The sequence below is a fragment of the Rosa rugosa genome, chromosome 2 (assembly GCF_958449725.1).
Source record: "Rosa rugosa chromosome 2, drRosRugo1.1, whole genome shotgun sequence".
Lineage (NCBI taxonomy): Eukaryota > Viridiplantae > Streptophyta > Magnoliopsida > Rosales > Rosaceae > Rosa > Rosa rugosa.
In genome coordinates, this window is record NC_084821.1 from 60011540 (window position 1) to 60029194 (window position 17655).

Below are 17655 nucleotides of genomic sequence, written 5' to 3' on the forward strand. Positions count from 1 at the left end.
TAAAATGGCAAAAAAAAAAAAAAAAATCCCTCGTCTCTGTATATTTATTTGATATGTTATATACAAATTTCACTTGAATATTCTTTGCGAATTTAGTTAATCCACTTATGTTGCCATGTTGGGATTCCAGTACCTCTATACCAAGGTCGTTGGTGGTGGAACTACCTACATGGGAGCAAAGAATAATTTTTTCAAATCCTTTTTTTTTTTTTTTTTTTTGCTCTCTCTCTCTCTCTCTCTGTCATTCTGTGCTGATGCCCGTACTGTCCGTACTCCTTTTTTTTTTGGTCAGTACTATCCGTACTCTTATTCTTAGACAATTGTACATTTGTACTCGACCTTTTCCAGGATGATACCACGTCTGAGAAACAGAGCTCCCTATTGTGTTGACAGCTGATAAACATGTCCGTCTGTTAGTTTGTCTATAAAGTACTTGGCTGATGGCTTCGAAGTTTGTAAAGCTTAAAGTTTATGGGGACTTCAAAGAATTATAGTAATGCTGCTACACCAAAGAACTTCAAAGACTTTAAACTCATGAGTTACATTTGAAGAGACTTGTATAGGTTTGTTTGGAACATTAATTAAAGGATGGAATTTAACTATGAGACATCAACTATTGATCACATCAAAAGATATCCAATGATTCAGGGGTGACCTGCAAACAGGCCAAACTCCAGCAAGAATCGTCAAACAAGTGACATGAGAAGGAAAAGTAGGATACAGCAACATATACACACAGAAATTTGGTGCTTAAGATACCATTTTGGGAGATAAATCCCTCCCAACATATCACTGAACTGGTTGAAATATAATGCAACTCTGTTGATGTGCTTGCAGGCTCACTTGATGAGGAACAAGGCACGACTCAGTTAATTTCATAACCATTTCTTGTTTTTAAGTTTAGGAATAGTTAGGTCTGCTCCTCCAAATCCATCCATTATCGCATTTGCTGAAGGGAACTCGGCTCTAGCCGTCAAACTACACAAACAAAAGAAACGAACAAAAATAAGCCAACAATATACCTAGATACACAAAAGAAAACAACTCTAGCACCTTCTCCGCAGCATACTTTTACATACCGATAGATCAAATGAAAAATAGGATATCATACATTTCCATAGTCATCACCCTTGAATAACAATGATTAAAAGATATTGGAAACAAGGCAATTTATGCTATTGTAATCATTTAACTCCTAATAAAGTGGGGAGTTTCTGCAACAGACAAAATGAGCCACAAGCTTATAATGATCAGTGTGATATTGTACCAACAGGGACTTCTTAATTGCAACATTTTAATAACCAGCTCGGTTAGTTAGCCCAAGTTACCATCACACTTAAGAGCTAGCTGACAACTTCAGTTTCATTTCATCAGGGTGCATTCTATGAAATTATTCCAATTTCCATTCAATGCATGCTGAGAAAATTTAATAAGTCATGCTGATGGACATAGTATTTCCATATTTTCATACTGAAAGTTTGAAACCATCCTACTAAATGCGAGCAATGGTAAATAACAAAAGTGAATACATAAAAAGAAGAGCTCACAGGTGGTGATTGTATAATTGAGTGAGAAGAAAATACCTGCTTCTTAAAACAACACATGGCATGCCCACTTGCTGAGCTCCTACCACTCCTGACTGGCTTCCTGCAATTAGAACACAATTGGAGACAGGTAGTCCAGCATTTTCTGCCCCTGCCCTCAAGGCAGCTATGATCTTCTGTAAGCTGGAAAACCATTAGAGCACCAGATTAACATTGAATTGCATGTACACAAACTCAGCATTATGCACATCAACTTCTGCAACCTACATTTTTAGGAAGTTTTTTGTCCTTTTTCCCTTCTTTCCCAAAAGGTTTCATCAAATAAATCAGGCTGAGTATGCGGAGTTATGTAGTGAGCTCATGAAGAATCATGTGGGTGCTTGACTGGACCATAACCCCGTACCCCGTACATCATGTAACATTGACAGAGAATCGTCCAAGTCTAATGCAAGCAAAATGTAGTAACAAAAGGTACAAAAGAAAAATGGATTAACCTTTCTGATGAGGTAGTATCAATCTCTACATTCAACTTTAGCATTGACGCAACCTCCTCTGCAATCCTTTGTTTCTCAGCAGAAACTGGACCAGAAAGCAAAAACAGACCCCTTTAGTACCATCCTTTTGGACTAAAAGAATGTATATCACAAAACATTTACATTTCTATTAAACTAGATAGGGAGTCTACCTGCTTTCATTGCCTCCTTAGCTAGTTCCTCATCCACACCTGAAGAAAAGACTTTACCAAATACTACTTGACTATATAAACTCTTTTCCACCTCCTTATCTCCAACAATCTTTAGCTTCAAAATTCTTTCTTGGCCAAGCTTTTCAATGATGGATCTGACATTTATAAAGAGAAAGTTGGAGTATTAGCTTGATCACATAACAAGCAAACTAGAGCATGCTGAACTGGAACCAGTAGGGTGGTGATAAGGATAAAGTGTTTGTAAAAGAAAACCATGAAAAAGAAGAAACAACTTATACTATTTATAAAGCAACAAATAGTACGTTCTTTTTTTTTGGTCAACAAAAGTTTATTACATTGAAAAACAGGGAGTCATATCTTCAATGAGGATTAAACTACCTAGCTTCACTGCCGTGATTCAAGCTTGAGCTAAGGGGAGTCCCACACGACTAGTGCAAACACTACTGGATATAGTTAAACATTTATAATCTTTATTGGGTGTAACTCCATAAACCTTTCTAGACTGTCACTAATCAATCTAGTCACATATCAGTTTACTCTTATAAGTAAGAAGCTTATATTCCCACCAGCCCTTACAGCCAAAGTGTACCTGTTTTCCTATCGAAACAATCCTTCGGCTTTGTAACCCATACATACATATAAATAAAGAAAATCAGCGAATTTCAATTGGATTTACTGAGCATAATTCCATGTTGTATTTGCGAAAATGGAAAACATATAAACTATCAAGCAACAACTCTAGAATCTGTGATATTGCAGAAATTTGAAAAAAGACTAGGAGCTATCAGTGGCTGAATTCCTCATGGCACCAACTTCAGTGACACCACTGCCACAATGACAACCTTAAAATAGTCCAACAATGGCTACAGTATATTGTATATATCCAAAAGCCATAGCACGTTGGTAAACATGTCAACAAATAAATAAATAATTGATGGTTATTACCTGGAAATTGCATCCCCACTTTTACTATATGATGTCAATATGACCACAGGTATTCCTTCATTGTATGCATCATCGATAAATCTGCAAATGGGAATCAGAAATAGGAGTGTTACTGTTTGATGCTGATGGACACAAAAGGAATGCAAAATTGGCAAAACCAAGCCTATGTTGAAATGTGTAGGGAGGTCTCTCTAAGTTAACTGATACACCAAACTGATTGAGGGTTTTGTCATGCAGTGAATCTTCAATTCTAACTTTGTGCCTAGTACTGGGACATCTCACCAACACTCTCAACCAAAACACTCCAACATGTCTAAGGACTTGCCCTAGCGCAAACTTCTGACGATCAATCATGCGGTAGAGAAATCTCAAAGGAACACAACAGCATTTTCATCTGTTGGCAGCAACAAGCAAGCTACATAGAATATCACATATTCACATCTTTCTCTGACAACATTCCCACAGGATTTATGATTTTGATGTATTGACTATGGTGGAACTTTTACCCTTCATACTCCTAAGTTTACTTATCCTTCTATTCTTGTTCAAAATTTTCAAAACCCAAAAGGAATAGGTGAACCAAGAATGCTATTTGGGTAAACTGTCATTTATGGTTTTACAAAATGGTTTCCATCTAGGCTATTCAAACCTATGAAGATAGAGTACATGCAGATCGAGAATCATTACAACAGTGGGTTGGTTATGGTCATCGAATTATATGGATTTATTAATACATAAGTTTTGATCGAGGGTTCATACTATTAATCAAGAATCCAATTAATTCACACTACATTAACATTCACCATAAGTCGGAGAGAAACACTAGCCGAAGATCTGCAAGATACACCCTATGATATAAGAGAGGGGGATGTCGAGGATACTTCATATATATCTTTTAGTTTCAATCAGAGAAAATACAAGCTCTAGATGCACAACGTACAAAATCAGGACAAGACAACTCACTCTTCAAGTCCAGGTCGTAAAGGTAAACTATTGGACATCAGAAACTCATCCATTGCTATTTTCTGTCAAAACTAACCAATTATCAATTAGCTGGTGTCATTCTTAGTGGGTAGCGCTAAAAGATTGCATGACCATCCAAAATATTTCAGCAACGCATAATTTGATAATATGATTAAAAATTTAAAGATGATGATATAAAAAGAACTCATTACTAAACCAATTTTGTAGACATGAACATCAAAATAAATGTAGGTCCAACATCACTGTCAACGTGAATAATAGTATTATATCCAGTTTTCCATACCTACTGTTTATTAAATGTCTTCTACGTTGTATTGTAAGATTAAAAATGAGCTATCAAGTGCAATAAGAGTTTGTAGCTAAACTCACAGCAGCTATTGCTTTTTTGTAAAATCAACATAATTATAGGTAGAATCTTCCAGAGGTGCATCAAATTTAGTTCTCAATTCATTCTAAGCTACTTTAAGGTAATGGATAATATTCAAGCTAACATCACATAAGGTTTCTAATATTTTTCTGAATTAAATAATTGGCCCTGAAAAAATAAAATATAAGTCCAATATTGACAATATTAGAGTAACCGAAAGTATCAGACCTACATTTAAAATTTCTAGACAGTTTCTCTTCTAGCTTAGCAGGCATACATGATCAAAAAAGTAAATCAAAGTGTTTAAAATTTCTTTGACTCTTTGATCAATGATCAGAATCTTATCAACACATTAAACACATTATGCAGCCACCTCAGCTGTTAGATGAAATATTGAGATGCATCCCTGAACCCTGAACCTAAATCTGTAGCTTAGGTCCTAGTTAGATTGTCATCGTATATATGCATACCTTTTTTTGCAGAACATTTTTTATGAATGATTCTTTCTCAGTAGTGGGCAATGACGAGGGCCAACCAATCTGCAAAGCAGAAAAAAGATAAAAAAGAGTGAATACAGATGAAGTAAAGTTTCAAAGAGCTACAATAAGCTATTCCAAAGACAACAAACAGGAACTCACCCGATTAAAATACATGATCAGCATCTTTTCCTCATCACCAGCACACTTCCTGAAAAATTAACATAAAACCGCACTGAACAACTTCAGATCGTCAAAGTCAATAAACCTTGATCCAGACATTCCAACAGTTAACTAAATAAGAAGGGAAAAGGCAAAGCATGTTTGCACAGAAGAGGAAGGTAATCTGAGTCACAAGTGTTTGACACACCATATGGACAAACTTTTATGACCAGATGCACATGCATACGCATACATGCCGTTGTCACTAAAGTAACTAAAACTATTGCGATTTGGAGCAAATCACGCATGTCATACTACACTCAAGCAAGTCCCGATTTCAATTTTAGGAGTTTCCCATTGCAAAAAAAAATTAGATAACTTCCCAAAAGAAACAAAGTGACATGTTGTGGAAGAAATTGCTCATAACTTTTTTGTCGCACCTTAGGAGGTCCAAATAAACAGGTTCAGTCCAGTTTGCACAGTCAAGCCCGAGCTTTTTAAATGCTGACAATATCAAGAAGATAATAGCGTGAGATAGACACATAATTGCATACTTCATACATATATACTGAATCCTTCCATGAAATTTTCACATAATTACTGCATCTGCGCACCTACATTGAAGGTTGGGCGGTTACCCAAACGATACGCATCCATAAGAACCCTGAAAGAAAGAGATTTCATCAAGAAAAAGTCTTCGAGCAGAACCAACATCAACTTAATAAGCATGATAATGTTGCATATCGGCTTAAGTTTCTAGGCCAATCATTAACTTTTAGGACAAGAAGTACGTGAAAAGGGAGCTGGTAAGAACCAATATGACTCAGCATATAGCTTGAAAATGCAACCAACTTGGTCAAGAAATTGAAAAATTTCCAAAGAAGTGTAACTAGCCAATCACTCAAGTTCTATGATTCAATTAGAAGCAATATAAGAACCAAATACAACAATGCAAACTAAACATGCACCAAGTGAAAAAAAACTCAGGTAAAGCAGTAAACTTTATGCAAGTTAAAGTAAATCATCACGTTTAAGAACACCATTCAATTCAAGGCACAGTAAAATCAATGAAAAACTAGTTAGGTGTGAGAGAAAGAGAATGTTACCCGTCAACTTCAAGAAGAACAGCGAGTTCCTGAGATGGGTTCTGCCCATCGGCGCCGGAAAGTGAGCTGAAAGCAGTGAAGCGATGAAAGTGGAGACATTTTCCGGGAAAGGTTGAGTTTTTTGGGAGAGCCGGGGAAAATGGAGAGGGCAAGTTGAGATGGTTCTTGGGTAAAGCGTAGAGGTGAGAGCTGGTATCGTGAAAGATGGTTGAGAAGGACTGAGGCCTGAGAATAGAGCAGGAAGCGAATTCCATGGCCGTTGAGCTGAGTGTGTTGGTCCACTGGGAGTCCACACTGGTTGATTTACAGCTTAAAGAGCACAACCATAGAATCTCAGTTATGATGGCTTTTCTTGATATGAAATGACTCTTGTGACTCTTTGGATTTGAAATTCACATTGGACCAAAACTCAACAGACAACAGGGCCGGATCGAAAAGAGTTTAACTCAAAGCTGCAAAGGCTCAAGCCCATTCAAAGTTTGAGTATTTAGGAACATGAAAACACATGTCGAAATTGAGCAGCGCTACTAATTTTGAATTCTTCTGTTAAATTTGTTCACTAAATGATGTGTCATCTGAATGCATCATTGTATCTAAACGAAATTGCTTGAGACACAAAAAAATTATACCAAATATCAATACTAAATAACGTGCCACATCATCATTTTAGACATAGTAATTTCCAGCAAGGTTTCCCTCTTATAATTTTATCATTATAAATAAATATTCATATATTACTTATATTAATGATTTCAACAGCAGAAGAACCCCTCCCCTCCAGTTCTGTTCTTTCAAGCTATTGCATGGCTCTGCCATGGATGCGGCTAATAGATTTTTATTAACAAAAAAAAAATTGTAGATCTAAATTACACCACATACATCTATGTATTCATGAAAGCAATGAATTAATTAATTGTTGTATTTTTTTCATTTTCAATGGCAGTTATAATATGAAGGAAATGAGTGAAAATGTATATAATAATAACAAGAACCACAATCCCAGATCATCCACCGTACTTATATATGTCTTCCTCCTTCATACCAACTAAAAAACAACACACAATTAGAAAATCCATATAAAATCCAATTGGATTAAATACCTCAATCACATCATGATCAGGAAAGAAGACGATGGAAACTCATTTAGCTAATAGACAGAATACAATTCTAGCAAGTCTGAAAAATTCTATTCCTACCTGGCATGAGTTATGGGAATCAAGTCTTAGGGTTTTTTATTATTGTTAATACTAGCCTTTTTTTTTTTTTAATCAAGGAAATAACTTTATAAATTAGAACTCAATAGAGTTGATTACAATCATAATGAACACATCCAGAATACATTCTTGGAGTGTTATCAAACCACAAGGAACTTATACTAATCTCAAGCCAGAATGGCCATTACATACCCTTCCGCTGCCATTAATAGACGGAATAAGAAGTTGTGCTAGTATGGACAGTGGTACATATAGATAGGTCCATTCATTGAACATCCAACGCTCACTTATTAAAAAACAGCTTGAAGCCTCCTTCAGTACTACTCTAGAGGATTCGCTAGTACTCCATATGTCAAACAGAAAAACAGTTTCTCTGATCAAACCTTTAGGATCCCAAATAAGAAACCCTAGAGAACTAGAGCCCATTAGTTTGATCCTCATAAAGGCCCATTGTTTTGGACACCCTATACCCCCAATCTGAATTATGTTTGGGCCCCCTGATTGGTCTGGCCACTCACACTAATTTGGGCCACAAAACTATCATGGGCCTCAAAATTGATTTGGGCACCCCTGCTGCACCATGCACCGATCCTTGCCTTTGCTGACATTGGATCCAATCGAGACGCAGAAGAACTTGTTGCAGCACGATCCAAACGCTGCATGAATCCACTCGCCGCTGCCGCCACTAGGTGGGGGCTTTTCGCTGTCGCTTCTGCATACCGGAAACCCTTGGCCTCGCCAGCGTGCACAGCTTCAAACAGTACGGCCATCGCACCGGACACACTTGCAGGTCGGAGTGCAATGACGCCCGCCACTCTGGTATGGGGACTGGATACATGGCTCCGCCGGTCACCCAAGGCTTTCAGACCACCATGGTCAGCACTGCAGTTCCCCGCCGCCAGTAGAATTGGGTTGGAGAAAAGGTGTTCCCTCCGTGATACAGTTTGCGTTCCTCCAACACATATTAGATCTAGGCCTCATTAACGGGCCGGGCCGAGCCCGGCCCATTGGTAGCGGGCCTTACTCCATTTTTAAATAATAGCGGGTCGGGCCGGGCCGGGCTTTATTGTAAATTGAAAGATCCAAGTCCATCCATTTAATGCGGGCCTCGCGGGCTTTTTAGGGCCGGGCCGGGCTAAGCCTTGCGGGCTTTTTCGGGGCGGGCCTTGCGGGCTTTATTTACAAATAAATCTTTAAAGATAATATTTTTTATAAACTTATATTTATATATCATACACTCCAAAGAGAAACCTCTATCAACTTAAATAAATTGGGAAAACCGACCGTTGGATGAGATTATTATAATAAATTATGAGTGTGGTAAAAAATTTAGCCAATTTCACCATATTTTCGAATCCGATCGAATTGGTCAACCGTCGTTATATGTATGTTTTCTTGGTTGACCGATGGCATGACGACCGCGAAACGTGCTTATTTTTTCACATCATGTCTGTAAATATTCCATCGATGGATGTGCGTGGACATAAGATAAAAATTTCAATTTTAATTGCAAAGATGTTGGCCTATATCAATTTGTCTCCTAAAGTCGTATGACTTGTATGTTGCATTTAAATTGTTGAGGTTCATTCTAAAGCAACCATGAAGTGGAAAATGAATTTAGAGAAATCAACCGCTCGATTGAGAGATTGTAATGTTTTATGATGATTGTAAAAAATTCAGCTAATTTGATTCTCGTTTCGAATTCGATCAATTATGTCAAATTTAGTTACTCTTATAAACATATATCTATATATCATACACTCCAAAGAGCAATCCCTATCAATTCAAAGAAAATGGAAAAATGGACCGTTGGATGAGATTATTACAATAAATTATGAGTGTGGTAAAAAATTTAGCCAATTTCACCATATTTTCGAATCCGATCGAATTGGTCAACCGTTGTCACTTGTATGTTTTCTTGGTTGACCGATGGCATAACGACCGCGAAACGTGCTTATTTTTTCACATCACGTCTGTAAATATTTCATCCATGGATGTGCATGGACATAAGATAAAAATTTCAATTTTAATTACAAAGATGTTGGCCTATATTAATTTGTCTCCTCAAGTTGTATGACTTGTATATTGCATTTAAATTGTTGAGGTTCATTCTAAAGCAACCATGAAGTGGAAAATGAATTTAGAGAAATCAACCGCTCGATTGAGAGATTGTAATGTTTTATGATGATTGTAAAAAATTCAGCTAATTTGATTCTCGTTTCGAATTCGATCAATTATGTCAAATTTAGTTACTCTTATAAACATATATCTATATATCATACACTCCAAAGAGCAATCCCTATCAATTCAAAGAAAATGGAAAAATGGACCGTTGGATGAGATTATTACAATAAATTATGAGTGTGGTAAAAAATTTAGCCAATTTCACCATATTTTCGAATCCGATCGAATTGGTCAACCGTTGTCACTTGTATGTTTTCTTGGTTGACCGATGGCATAACGACCGCGAAACGTGCTTATTTTTTCACATCACGTCTGTAAATATTTCATCCATGGATGTGCATGGACATAAGATAAAAATTTCAATTTTAATTACAAAGATGTTGGCCTATATTAATTTGTCTCCTCAAGTTGTATGACTTGTATATTGCATTTAAATTGTTGAGGTTCATTCTAAAGCAACCATGAAGTGGAAAATGAATTTAGAGAAATCAACCGCTCGATTGAGAGATTGTAATGTTTTATGGTGATTGTAAAAAATTCAGCTAATTTGATTCTCGTTTCGAATTCGATCAACTAGGTCAAATTTAGTTACTGTTATAAACCTATATCTATATATCATACACTCCAAAGAGCAACCCCTATCAATTCAAAGAAAATGGAAAAATGGACCGTTGGATGAGATTATTACAATAAATTATGAGTGTGGTAAAAAAATTAGCCAATTTCACCATATTTTTAAATCCGATCGAATTGGTCAACCGTCGTCACTTGTATGTTTTCTTGGTTGACCGATGGCATGACGACCGCGAAACGTGCTTATTTTTTCACATCACGTCTGTAAATATTCCATCGATGGATGTGTGTGGACATGAGATTAAAAAAAATTAATTTTAATTACAAACACATTGGCCTATATCAATTTTCCTCCTAAAGTTGTATGACTTATACATTACATTTAAATTGTTGAGGTTCATTCTAAAGCAACCATGAAGTGAAAAATGAATTCGGAGAAACCAACCGCTCGATGGAGAGATTGTAATGTTTTATGGTGGTTGTAGAAAATTCAGCAAATTTGGTTCTCGTTTCGAATTCGATCCACTAGGTCAAACTTAGTTACTCTTATAAACCTATATTTATATATCATACACTCCAAAGAGCAACCCCTATCAATTCAAAGAAAATGAAAAAACCGACCGTTGGATGAGTTTATTACAATAAATTATGAGTGTGGTAAAAAAATTAGCCAATTTCACCATATTTTCGAATCCAATCGAATTGGTCAACCGATATGTAGAATATATATATGCACTAATGCACATATTCTATATAGAAGTATAAAAACTTCCACACACACACACACACAAATATATATATATATATATATAAACACACACAAATATAAATCTATACGTGTGTGTGTGTATATATATATATTTATAAACACACACAAATATCTATATATATATATATATATATATATATATATATATATATATATATATATAATATTTTACAGGCTTTTACGGCCCTGGCCTAGTGGGCCGGGCCAGGTTTTGCGGGCTTTTGGCGGGCCGGCCCACTACCCACTGAGGCGGGCTTTTTAACGGGCCGAGCCGGGCTTTTAGCCCTCAGGGCCGGCGGGCCTCCATCGGCCCAATTGATCCGCGGGCTTTGTGATGAGGCCTAATTAGATCCGATTTGAGCCGAGCCCTACACGGGCGAATCGAACAATCCCATTCTCGCACCCATCTAGCCTTGAGTCTCATCGAATTAGACCCCCGATCAATCTCATCCACATCAACTATTTCACTTCGGCACGAACCAAACATAGTGATGAAACACTGAAGGCCAGATTTGGTGGTCGTCGCATAAGATCGGCGTTGGAGGGCCATCAATAAGTGGCCTAGTAAGGAGGCCGACGCCGTCCACCATTGATGGAACGCAAAGCTCTAGAGACTAGTGTTTCTGGTGGCTTTCTCCGGGTACCTCACACAGAATGCTATACCGTCTGAGGTACCGATGCACCTCCTAAATCCTGTACCAAGAACACACGCTTAGAGGGGTAAACCGTACCAGACGGTTTACACCTCTCCGATGCCTGAGTGAGAAGCTAATATTGATGTGTAGTAAGTAAATAGTGGACAAATGAGTTATTACCCGTAAAAGGTGGTTGTGCTAATGCCTTTATACTCGAGCATGTGAAGGAAGTCTCCCCCATCTTCGATGTGGGACACTAGTTGTTCTTCTGATGTCATATCAGTCCTCCTGTTATGTAAATAGTTGGGCTGTGCTGGCCTTGCCCAGGGCCCTGGGTGCCCGGGGTGGCATCCCAAATGAGCCCCGCCATGGTGGGTCGTGAACCCGGCCCATGGCATAGTATATGGGAGTACCGATGGGGCCCAGCCGATAGTGCCAAACTTAGTTGAGACTTCCCTAGTATGTACAAGTCCCCCAAGTTCCCGTTCAAGATGTTTCTTGGGTGGGGACTTATTATTGTCTCGGAAGTTTGGCACTAGTGTGCCTATAGGGAGTCCCCCAAGTTCCCGTTCAAGGGATATCTTGAGCGGGTTACGCTGTAGGTAGTTAATCTACACGCTGCGATAGGGTGAGGGTTGAGCCTCCGGTACCCAATGGGGTAGAGAGGACTTGACCCTGATACCCAATGGGGAATAGGAAGTGAGCCTCCGGTACCCAATGGGGTAGAGGATGTGAGCCTCCGGTACCCAATGGGGTAGAGGATGTAAGCCTCCGGTACCCAATGGAGTAGAGGATGACTTGGTTCTGATACCCGATGGGGTAGAGAGAGGACTGGCTCTGATACCCGATGGGGAATAGGAAGTGAGCCTCCGGTACCCAATGGGGTAGAGGATGTGAGCCTCCGGTACCCAATGGGGTAGAGAGAGAGGACTTGGCTCTGATACCCGATGGGGTAGAGGAAGTGAGTCTCCGGTACCCAATGGGGTAGAGGATGTGAGCCTCCGGTACCCAATGGGGTAGAGAGAGGACTTGGCTCTGATACCCGATGGGGTAGAGAGAGAACTTGGCTCTGATACCCGATGGGGTAGAGGAAGTGAGCCTCCGGTACCCAATGGGGTAGAGGATGTCAGCCTCCGGTACTCAATGGAGTAGAGGATGACTTGGCTCTGATACCCGATGGGGTAGAGAGAGGAACTGGCTCTGATACCCGATGGGGAATAGGAAGTGAGCCTCCGGTACCCAATGGGGTAGAGGATGTGAGCCTCCGGTACCCAATGGGGTAGAGAGAGGACTTGGCTCTGATACCCGATGGGGTAGAGAGAGGACTTGGCTCTGATACCCGATGGGGTAGAGAGAGGACTTGGCTGTGATACCCGATGGGGTAGAGAGAGAGGACTTGGCTCTGATACCCGATGGGGTAGAGGAAGTGAGCCTCCGGTACCCAATGGGGTAGAGGATGTGAGCCTCCGGTACCCAATGGGGTAGAGAGAGAGGACTTGGCTCTGATACCCGATGGGGTAGAGGAAGTGAGCCTCCGGTACCCAATGGGGTAGAGGATGTGAGCCTCCGGTACCCAATGGGGTAGAGAGAGGACTTGGCTCTGATACCCGATGGGGTAGAGAGAGGACTTGGCTCTGATACCCGATGGGGTAGAGGATGTGGCTCTGATACCCGATGGGGTAGAGAGATTTGGAGCCTCATGGTACCCGATGGGGTAGGCGGTGCATGTCAGCCACGTGGGGCATACTGAGTTGTGCAATAAATGCCCGTCCCCTCAACTGACGGTTTTCGAGACGTGGGACACGTGTAGTGATCCTGTGGTTGTGGGCTTTTCGGCTTCAACGGCCCTGATGCTTTGGAGATTGAATTTAAGAGGGAAACAGACTGTTTCCCTTCTCACTTTTTCCGAAATTCTGAGAACTGAGAATTTGCGTTTTGCCCTCTCTCCCCTTGTGCTTCTGTTGCTGTCACTGTGAGGAGTGAAGACGAAAGCTTTGGCCAGATTAGCGACTGCCGGAAAAGAGGTAAGAGAATGTGGTTTGGTTTTTTTGGTTTTTTTTTTTGTGTTTCAGTTTGGCGTGGGTTTCGGGTTGCTTCGATTTTGCTTGTGTTTCTGGGTTTTGCTTGAAGTTCTGGGTTTTGCTTGAAGTTCTGGGTTTTGCTTGAATTTCTGGGTTTTGCTTTGAATTTCTGGGTTTTGCTTGAAGTGGGGAGTGATCCGCGCTTCAACGTGGTCTTAGATCTGGTTAGGCTAACCCTTGTGCTTCTGATTCCAGATATAGCGAGTTTTGAGGTTTCCGGTATCGTGGTTAGGATGGAATCAGAAACCAAGGGTGGGGATACGGGATCGTCATACCAGTCGTCTGCCAGGCAAACTAAAGTGGATATCGATCGGTACCTAGCTTCAGTAGGTCAATTAGCAGAGAATACCGGGTCCTCGACGGGGGTGTTCTCGGAGAGCAGTGAGGAGTCCGACGAGGGTGAGAGCGAGGATGGATCTGCGGAGGCCCGTGTAGTCACGGTGGCAATCCCCGAGGGCATACCGAAGCCTAGGTATACACTTACGGACGGGACCGTATGCGACGAACCCGGGAGAAGTATGACGATGAAGGAGATCATCGCCATGCGACTGAAGTGGGGAATACCGGACGCAGTAGAGCTTAGGCCTCTCAAGGATGGAGAGATGGCCGCGAATCCTGCTCCGGGGTGGGTGGCGCTGCACGAGAACCAGTTCCACCAAGGGTTATCGCTACCGCTGCCCCGGTGCCTACAGTATCTATTGCGGATGCTGAACCTGTCACTGGGGCAGTTGACCCCGAATGCAATTCGCCAAATATATAGTATGATGGCCATGTGGGACTTGTGCCAACAAGGGTGGCCTTCCGTAAATGAATTCCGCGCGGTACACAGGATCCTGTACTCAAGGAAGCTGTCCTGTGCGGGTACGGTGACATTTGCCGCTAGGGATTACGAACCATTAGTTACCGACATGCCCTCGTCGATGAGCAAAAGGTGGAGGAATAAAGTGTTTCTAGCTGGTGGGCGATGGCAGATTAAAAATAAGAAGTGGCATCTGACCTGTACTTTCCAAGCAATCGGGGACCAGGCCTACACTTTATCTGAGGTGGAAAGGAAGAGGATAGCCCGGGTATACTCTGTTTGGAATGAGAAAGAGAGGAGCTCTTATAGATTTATCCGGCATTCTATACTTTATAGGCTAGGGCTAGGATGGCTCCCTGGTGAGGCTTTAAAAGAAAGAAATTTTTGGCTTTTCTTTTGGCTTTTTTTTTTTTTACTAACTTTGGAACTGATTGTAGTGAAAGCGCCGAAGAGGAAACCCCGGAAAGGCAAAGAGGAGGACAGAATGGACGATAACCAGTTGAATGGATATGCTGATGAGCCAGGGAGAAGACGCCCTGCATATTGAGGTCGACCTAGGGTCGAAGGCTACGGGTCGGTCCATTGAAGAGACCCTTCTGGAGATCACTGACGCGGGATATGGGGAACCTGATCCCAATGCTCCCGCGACTCAAGTCGAGCAGCCTTCTGCCGCGGACATTATCACCATAGCTGATCCCGGAGGGGAGAAGGTACCGCTCGCCGTGTCCATTTCTTCTCGGTCCACTGGGAGCGACGAGGCCCTGCTTCCAGGGGAGAAGAAGAGGTCACATAGGCACCGGCACCGAGGTGATAAGCAGGAGGTTACCTATACCGGCCGGGACGTTAAAGGATCCGGTGCGAAGAGGCAAAAGAAAGAACTTCCGGTACCCGAGGCGTCGCCTTCACTTAGCCTACTGTCTCCTGCCATTCCGGTAATCCCTAAGAAGCCCATCAAGCAGCTGCTGAGTGAGTACGGGGTTGCTGATGAAAAATTCGTGCGGTCCATGCTTAGTGACCTGAAGGATATTGACCTCGACCGGGTGCGGGCCAAGGACAATACCCCCAAAGAGAATCGCCGTATCGTCGGGAATCTATGATGCGGGTATGGGTTTGCTTCACTCTTGCGACCGATATTTATTGTATATATATTTTAACCGGTGTGTTTGCAGGCACTCTTCAATGTGTACGCGGTTGATGCCAGCGAGGAAGATACTCAACTGAAGGAGGAGGTTAGCAATCTCTCCGGGCAGGTGAAGTATCTGCATGGTGAGAAGGCCAAGCTGGAGAAGGAGCGGGACTCCTTGAGGCAAAAGATTGAGTCCTTGACTCCACTGGTTACCGAGATGGATGCGGCAAAGCAGCGGATCGCGGAGCTTGAGGGTGAACTCACTAAGGCACGGGATGAGGTAAAAAATGCTCGGGACTCTGAGAAGGATGCTGCAGAGTCTGCCACATCATGGAAGGAGAAGGCAGACTACCTGGAGGAGCGTCTTCCCGTGGAGAAGCACGAGGCCGTGGAGGAGTACAAGGCTTCCGAAGAGCTCCTTGCGATGCTAGCTGCTGCCCAAGACAAGGCTGTTATCATGAAGTTCAAGGAGTGGGTGGCGGCCGGGTACTTGGATGAAGCCAAATTCAGGCGGGGCCTTCTCGAGAAGAAGAAAGAGAAGGAGGTGGCAACCAAGTCCGGTGCTGGTGGATCCCAGAGTACCGGTGGCAAGCAGTAGTGGAAATTACCATTATTACCTATTTTTTGTAGGAATTGTCCTTTTCTTGAACAATGGCGTGATTCCTGTGCTTGGTAGTCCAGGCCTTTTGTGAATGGAAATTTTTTTTTGAACTTGAATGGGAATTGGAAAGGGATTAAAATTTCTAGGATTTTATACCTTGCTTTAAGCGTTTACTTGCATCACTTATTACCGAAATAGAGTAATTGACAACAGCTATGTCCGGGCATGTCCGGGGTAGGTAAAAAAATGCTAGAAATGGTCTGAATAATTCATTTTTCCATTCAAATACCACATGGTGGTTAAATACAGAATGAGTACCCGATGGGTAGCTTGCCATAGCTGTATGGTCAAAAAGCAAAAGCTAGGACAAGATGCTCCCGGAGCTACTTGTAATAGTACCGCAGGCGCTGGGTATTCCATGGATGCCGGGATACGACTCCGTCCATGTCCCGGATGAAAAAGGTTGCGGGGCCTACTTCTTCAATGATCTCGTAAGGGCCTGTCCAGGATGGATCCAGTCCCCGGGGCTCTGGGTAGACCTGCTTCATGACCCAGTCCCCCAACTTCAGTGTGCGGGATTGTACCTTGGCATCGTAGTAGCGAGATATCCTCCTCTTGTTAGCCAAGTTATGCATGTGTGCCACATCCCTTCGTTCCTCTAGTAAATCGGCATCGAGTTGTAGGCCTTCCGAGTTGGTACCCGCATCGAAGTATTCGATCCGGGGACTCTGGACATGTGTTTCAATAGGGAGTACCGCTTCTGTCCCGAAAGCCATGCAGAATGGGGTCTCTCCGGTGGCCTCTGTTGCCGTGGTCCTGATAGCCCACAACACCTCCGGGAGTTTAGCAGCCCAAAGACCCTTGGCATCGTCGAGCTTCTTTTTCAGTATCTTCTTGATGATCTTGTTGACAGCCTCGACCTGACCGTTGGTCTGGGGGTGGGCCGGGGATGCATATAGAATCCTGGTGCCCAGGTTCTCTGTGTAAGCCCTCAACTCATCATTGTCAAACTGGGTACCATTGTCCGTGATTATGGTGTCCGGGACTCCAAACCTGCAGTAGATGTTCTTCCACAGGAAATTTTTTACCTTTTCCGTGGTGATGGCGACAAGAGGTTCTGCTTCAACCCACTTTGTTTGATAGTCCACAGCGACGATGGCGTATTTGAATTGTCCCACTGCTGTGGGAAGTTTGCCAATCAAGTCCAAACCCCACTGACAGAACGGCCACGGTGCCAGGAGGATGGAAAGAGCAATGGGCGGTGCCCTTGGGATATTTGCATACATTTGGCACTTGTGGCAAGAACTGGATATTGTTTGGGCTAGGGCCTACATGGTTGGCCAGAAATATCCTGCCCTTAGGGTCTTGTGTGCAAGAGATCGG

General features: G+C 41.9%; 1 protein-coding gene across 1 annotated transcript; it reads right to left on the minus strand.

Moving 5' to 3' along the window:
• Window positions 1-581: 581 nt before the first annotated feature.
• Window positions 582-6647, minus strand: LOC133728952 (CBBY-like protein). The gene is made up of 11 exons (XM_062156408.1): window positions 6291-6647; window positions 5799-5848; window positions 5625-5688; window positions 5185-5233; window positions 5017-5085; window positions 4159-4220; window positions 3196-3276; window positions 2230-2384; window positions 2039-2123; window positions 1584-1727; window positions 582-978 (listed from the first exon to the last, which is right to left on the minus strand). Exons 1-11 carry the CDS (start codon window positions 6542-6544, stop codon window positions 876-878), a joined length of 1116 nt encoding a protein of 371 aa, XP_062012392.1. The 5' UTR covers window positions 6545-6647; the 3' UTR covers window positions 582-875.
• Between the last annotated feature and the right edge of the window lie 11008 nt (window positions 6648-17655).

What these genes read in the sequence shown, in the direction of transcription:
- LOC133728952 (XM_062156408.1), bottom strand. Translation starts at nt 6,544, where the DNA reads ATGGAATTCGCTTCCTGCTCTATTCTCAGGCCTCAGTCCTTCTCAACC. An exon ending in TGATCATGTATTTTAATCGG is followed by an intron (nt 5,086 to 5,184) that starts GTGAGTTCCTGT and finishes TCTGCTTTGCAG; the next exon opens with ATTGGTTGGCCCTCGTCATT. An exon ending in AGTGGGGATGCAATTTCCAG is followed by an intron (nt 2,385 to 3,195) that starts GTAATAACCATC and finishes TATAAATGTCAG; the next exon opens with ATCCATCATTGAAAAGCTTG.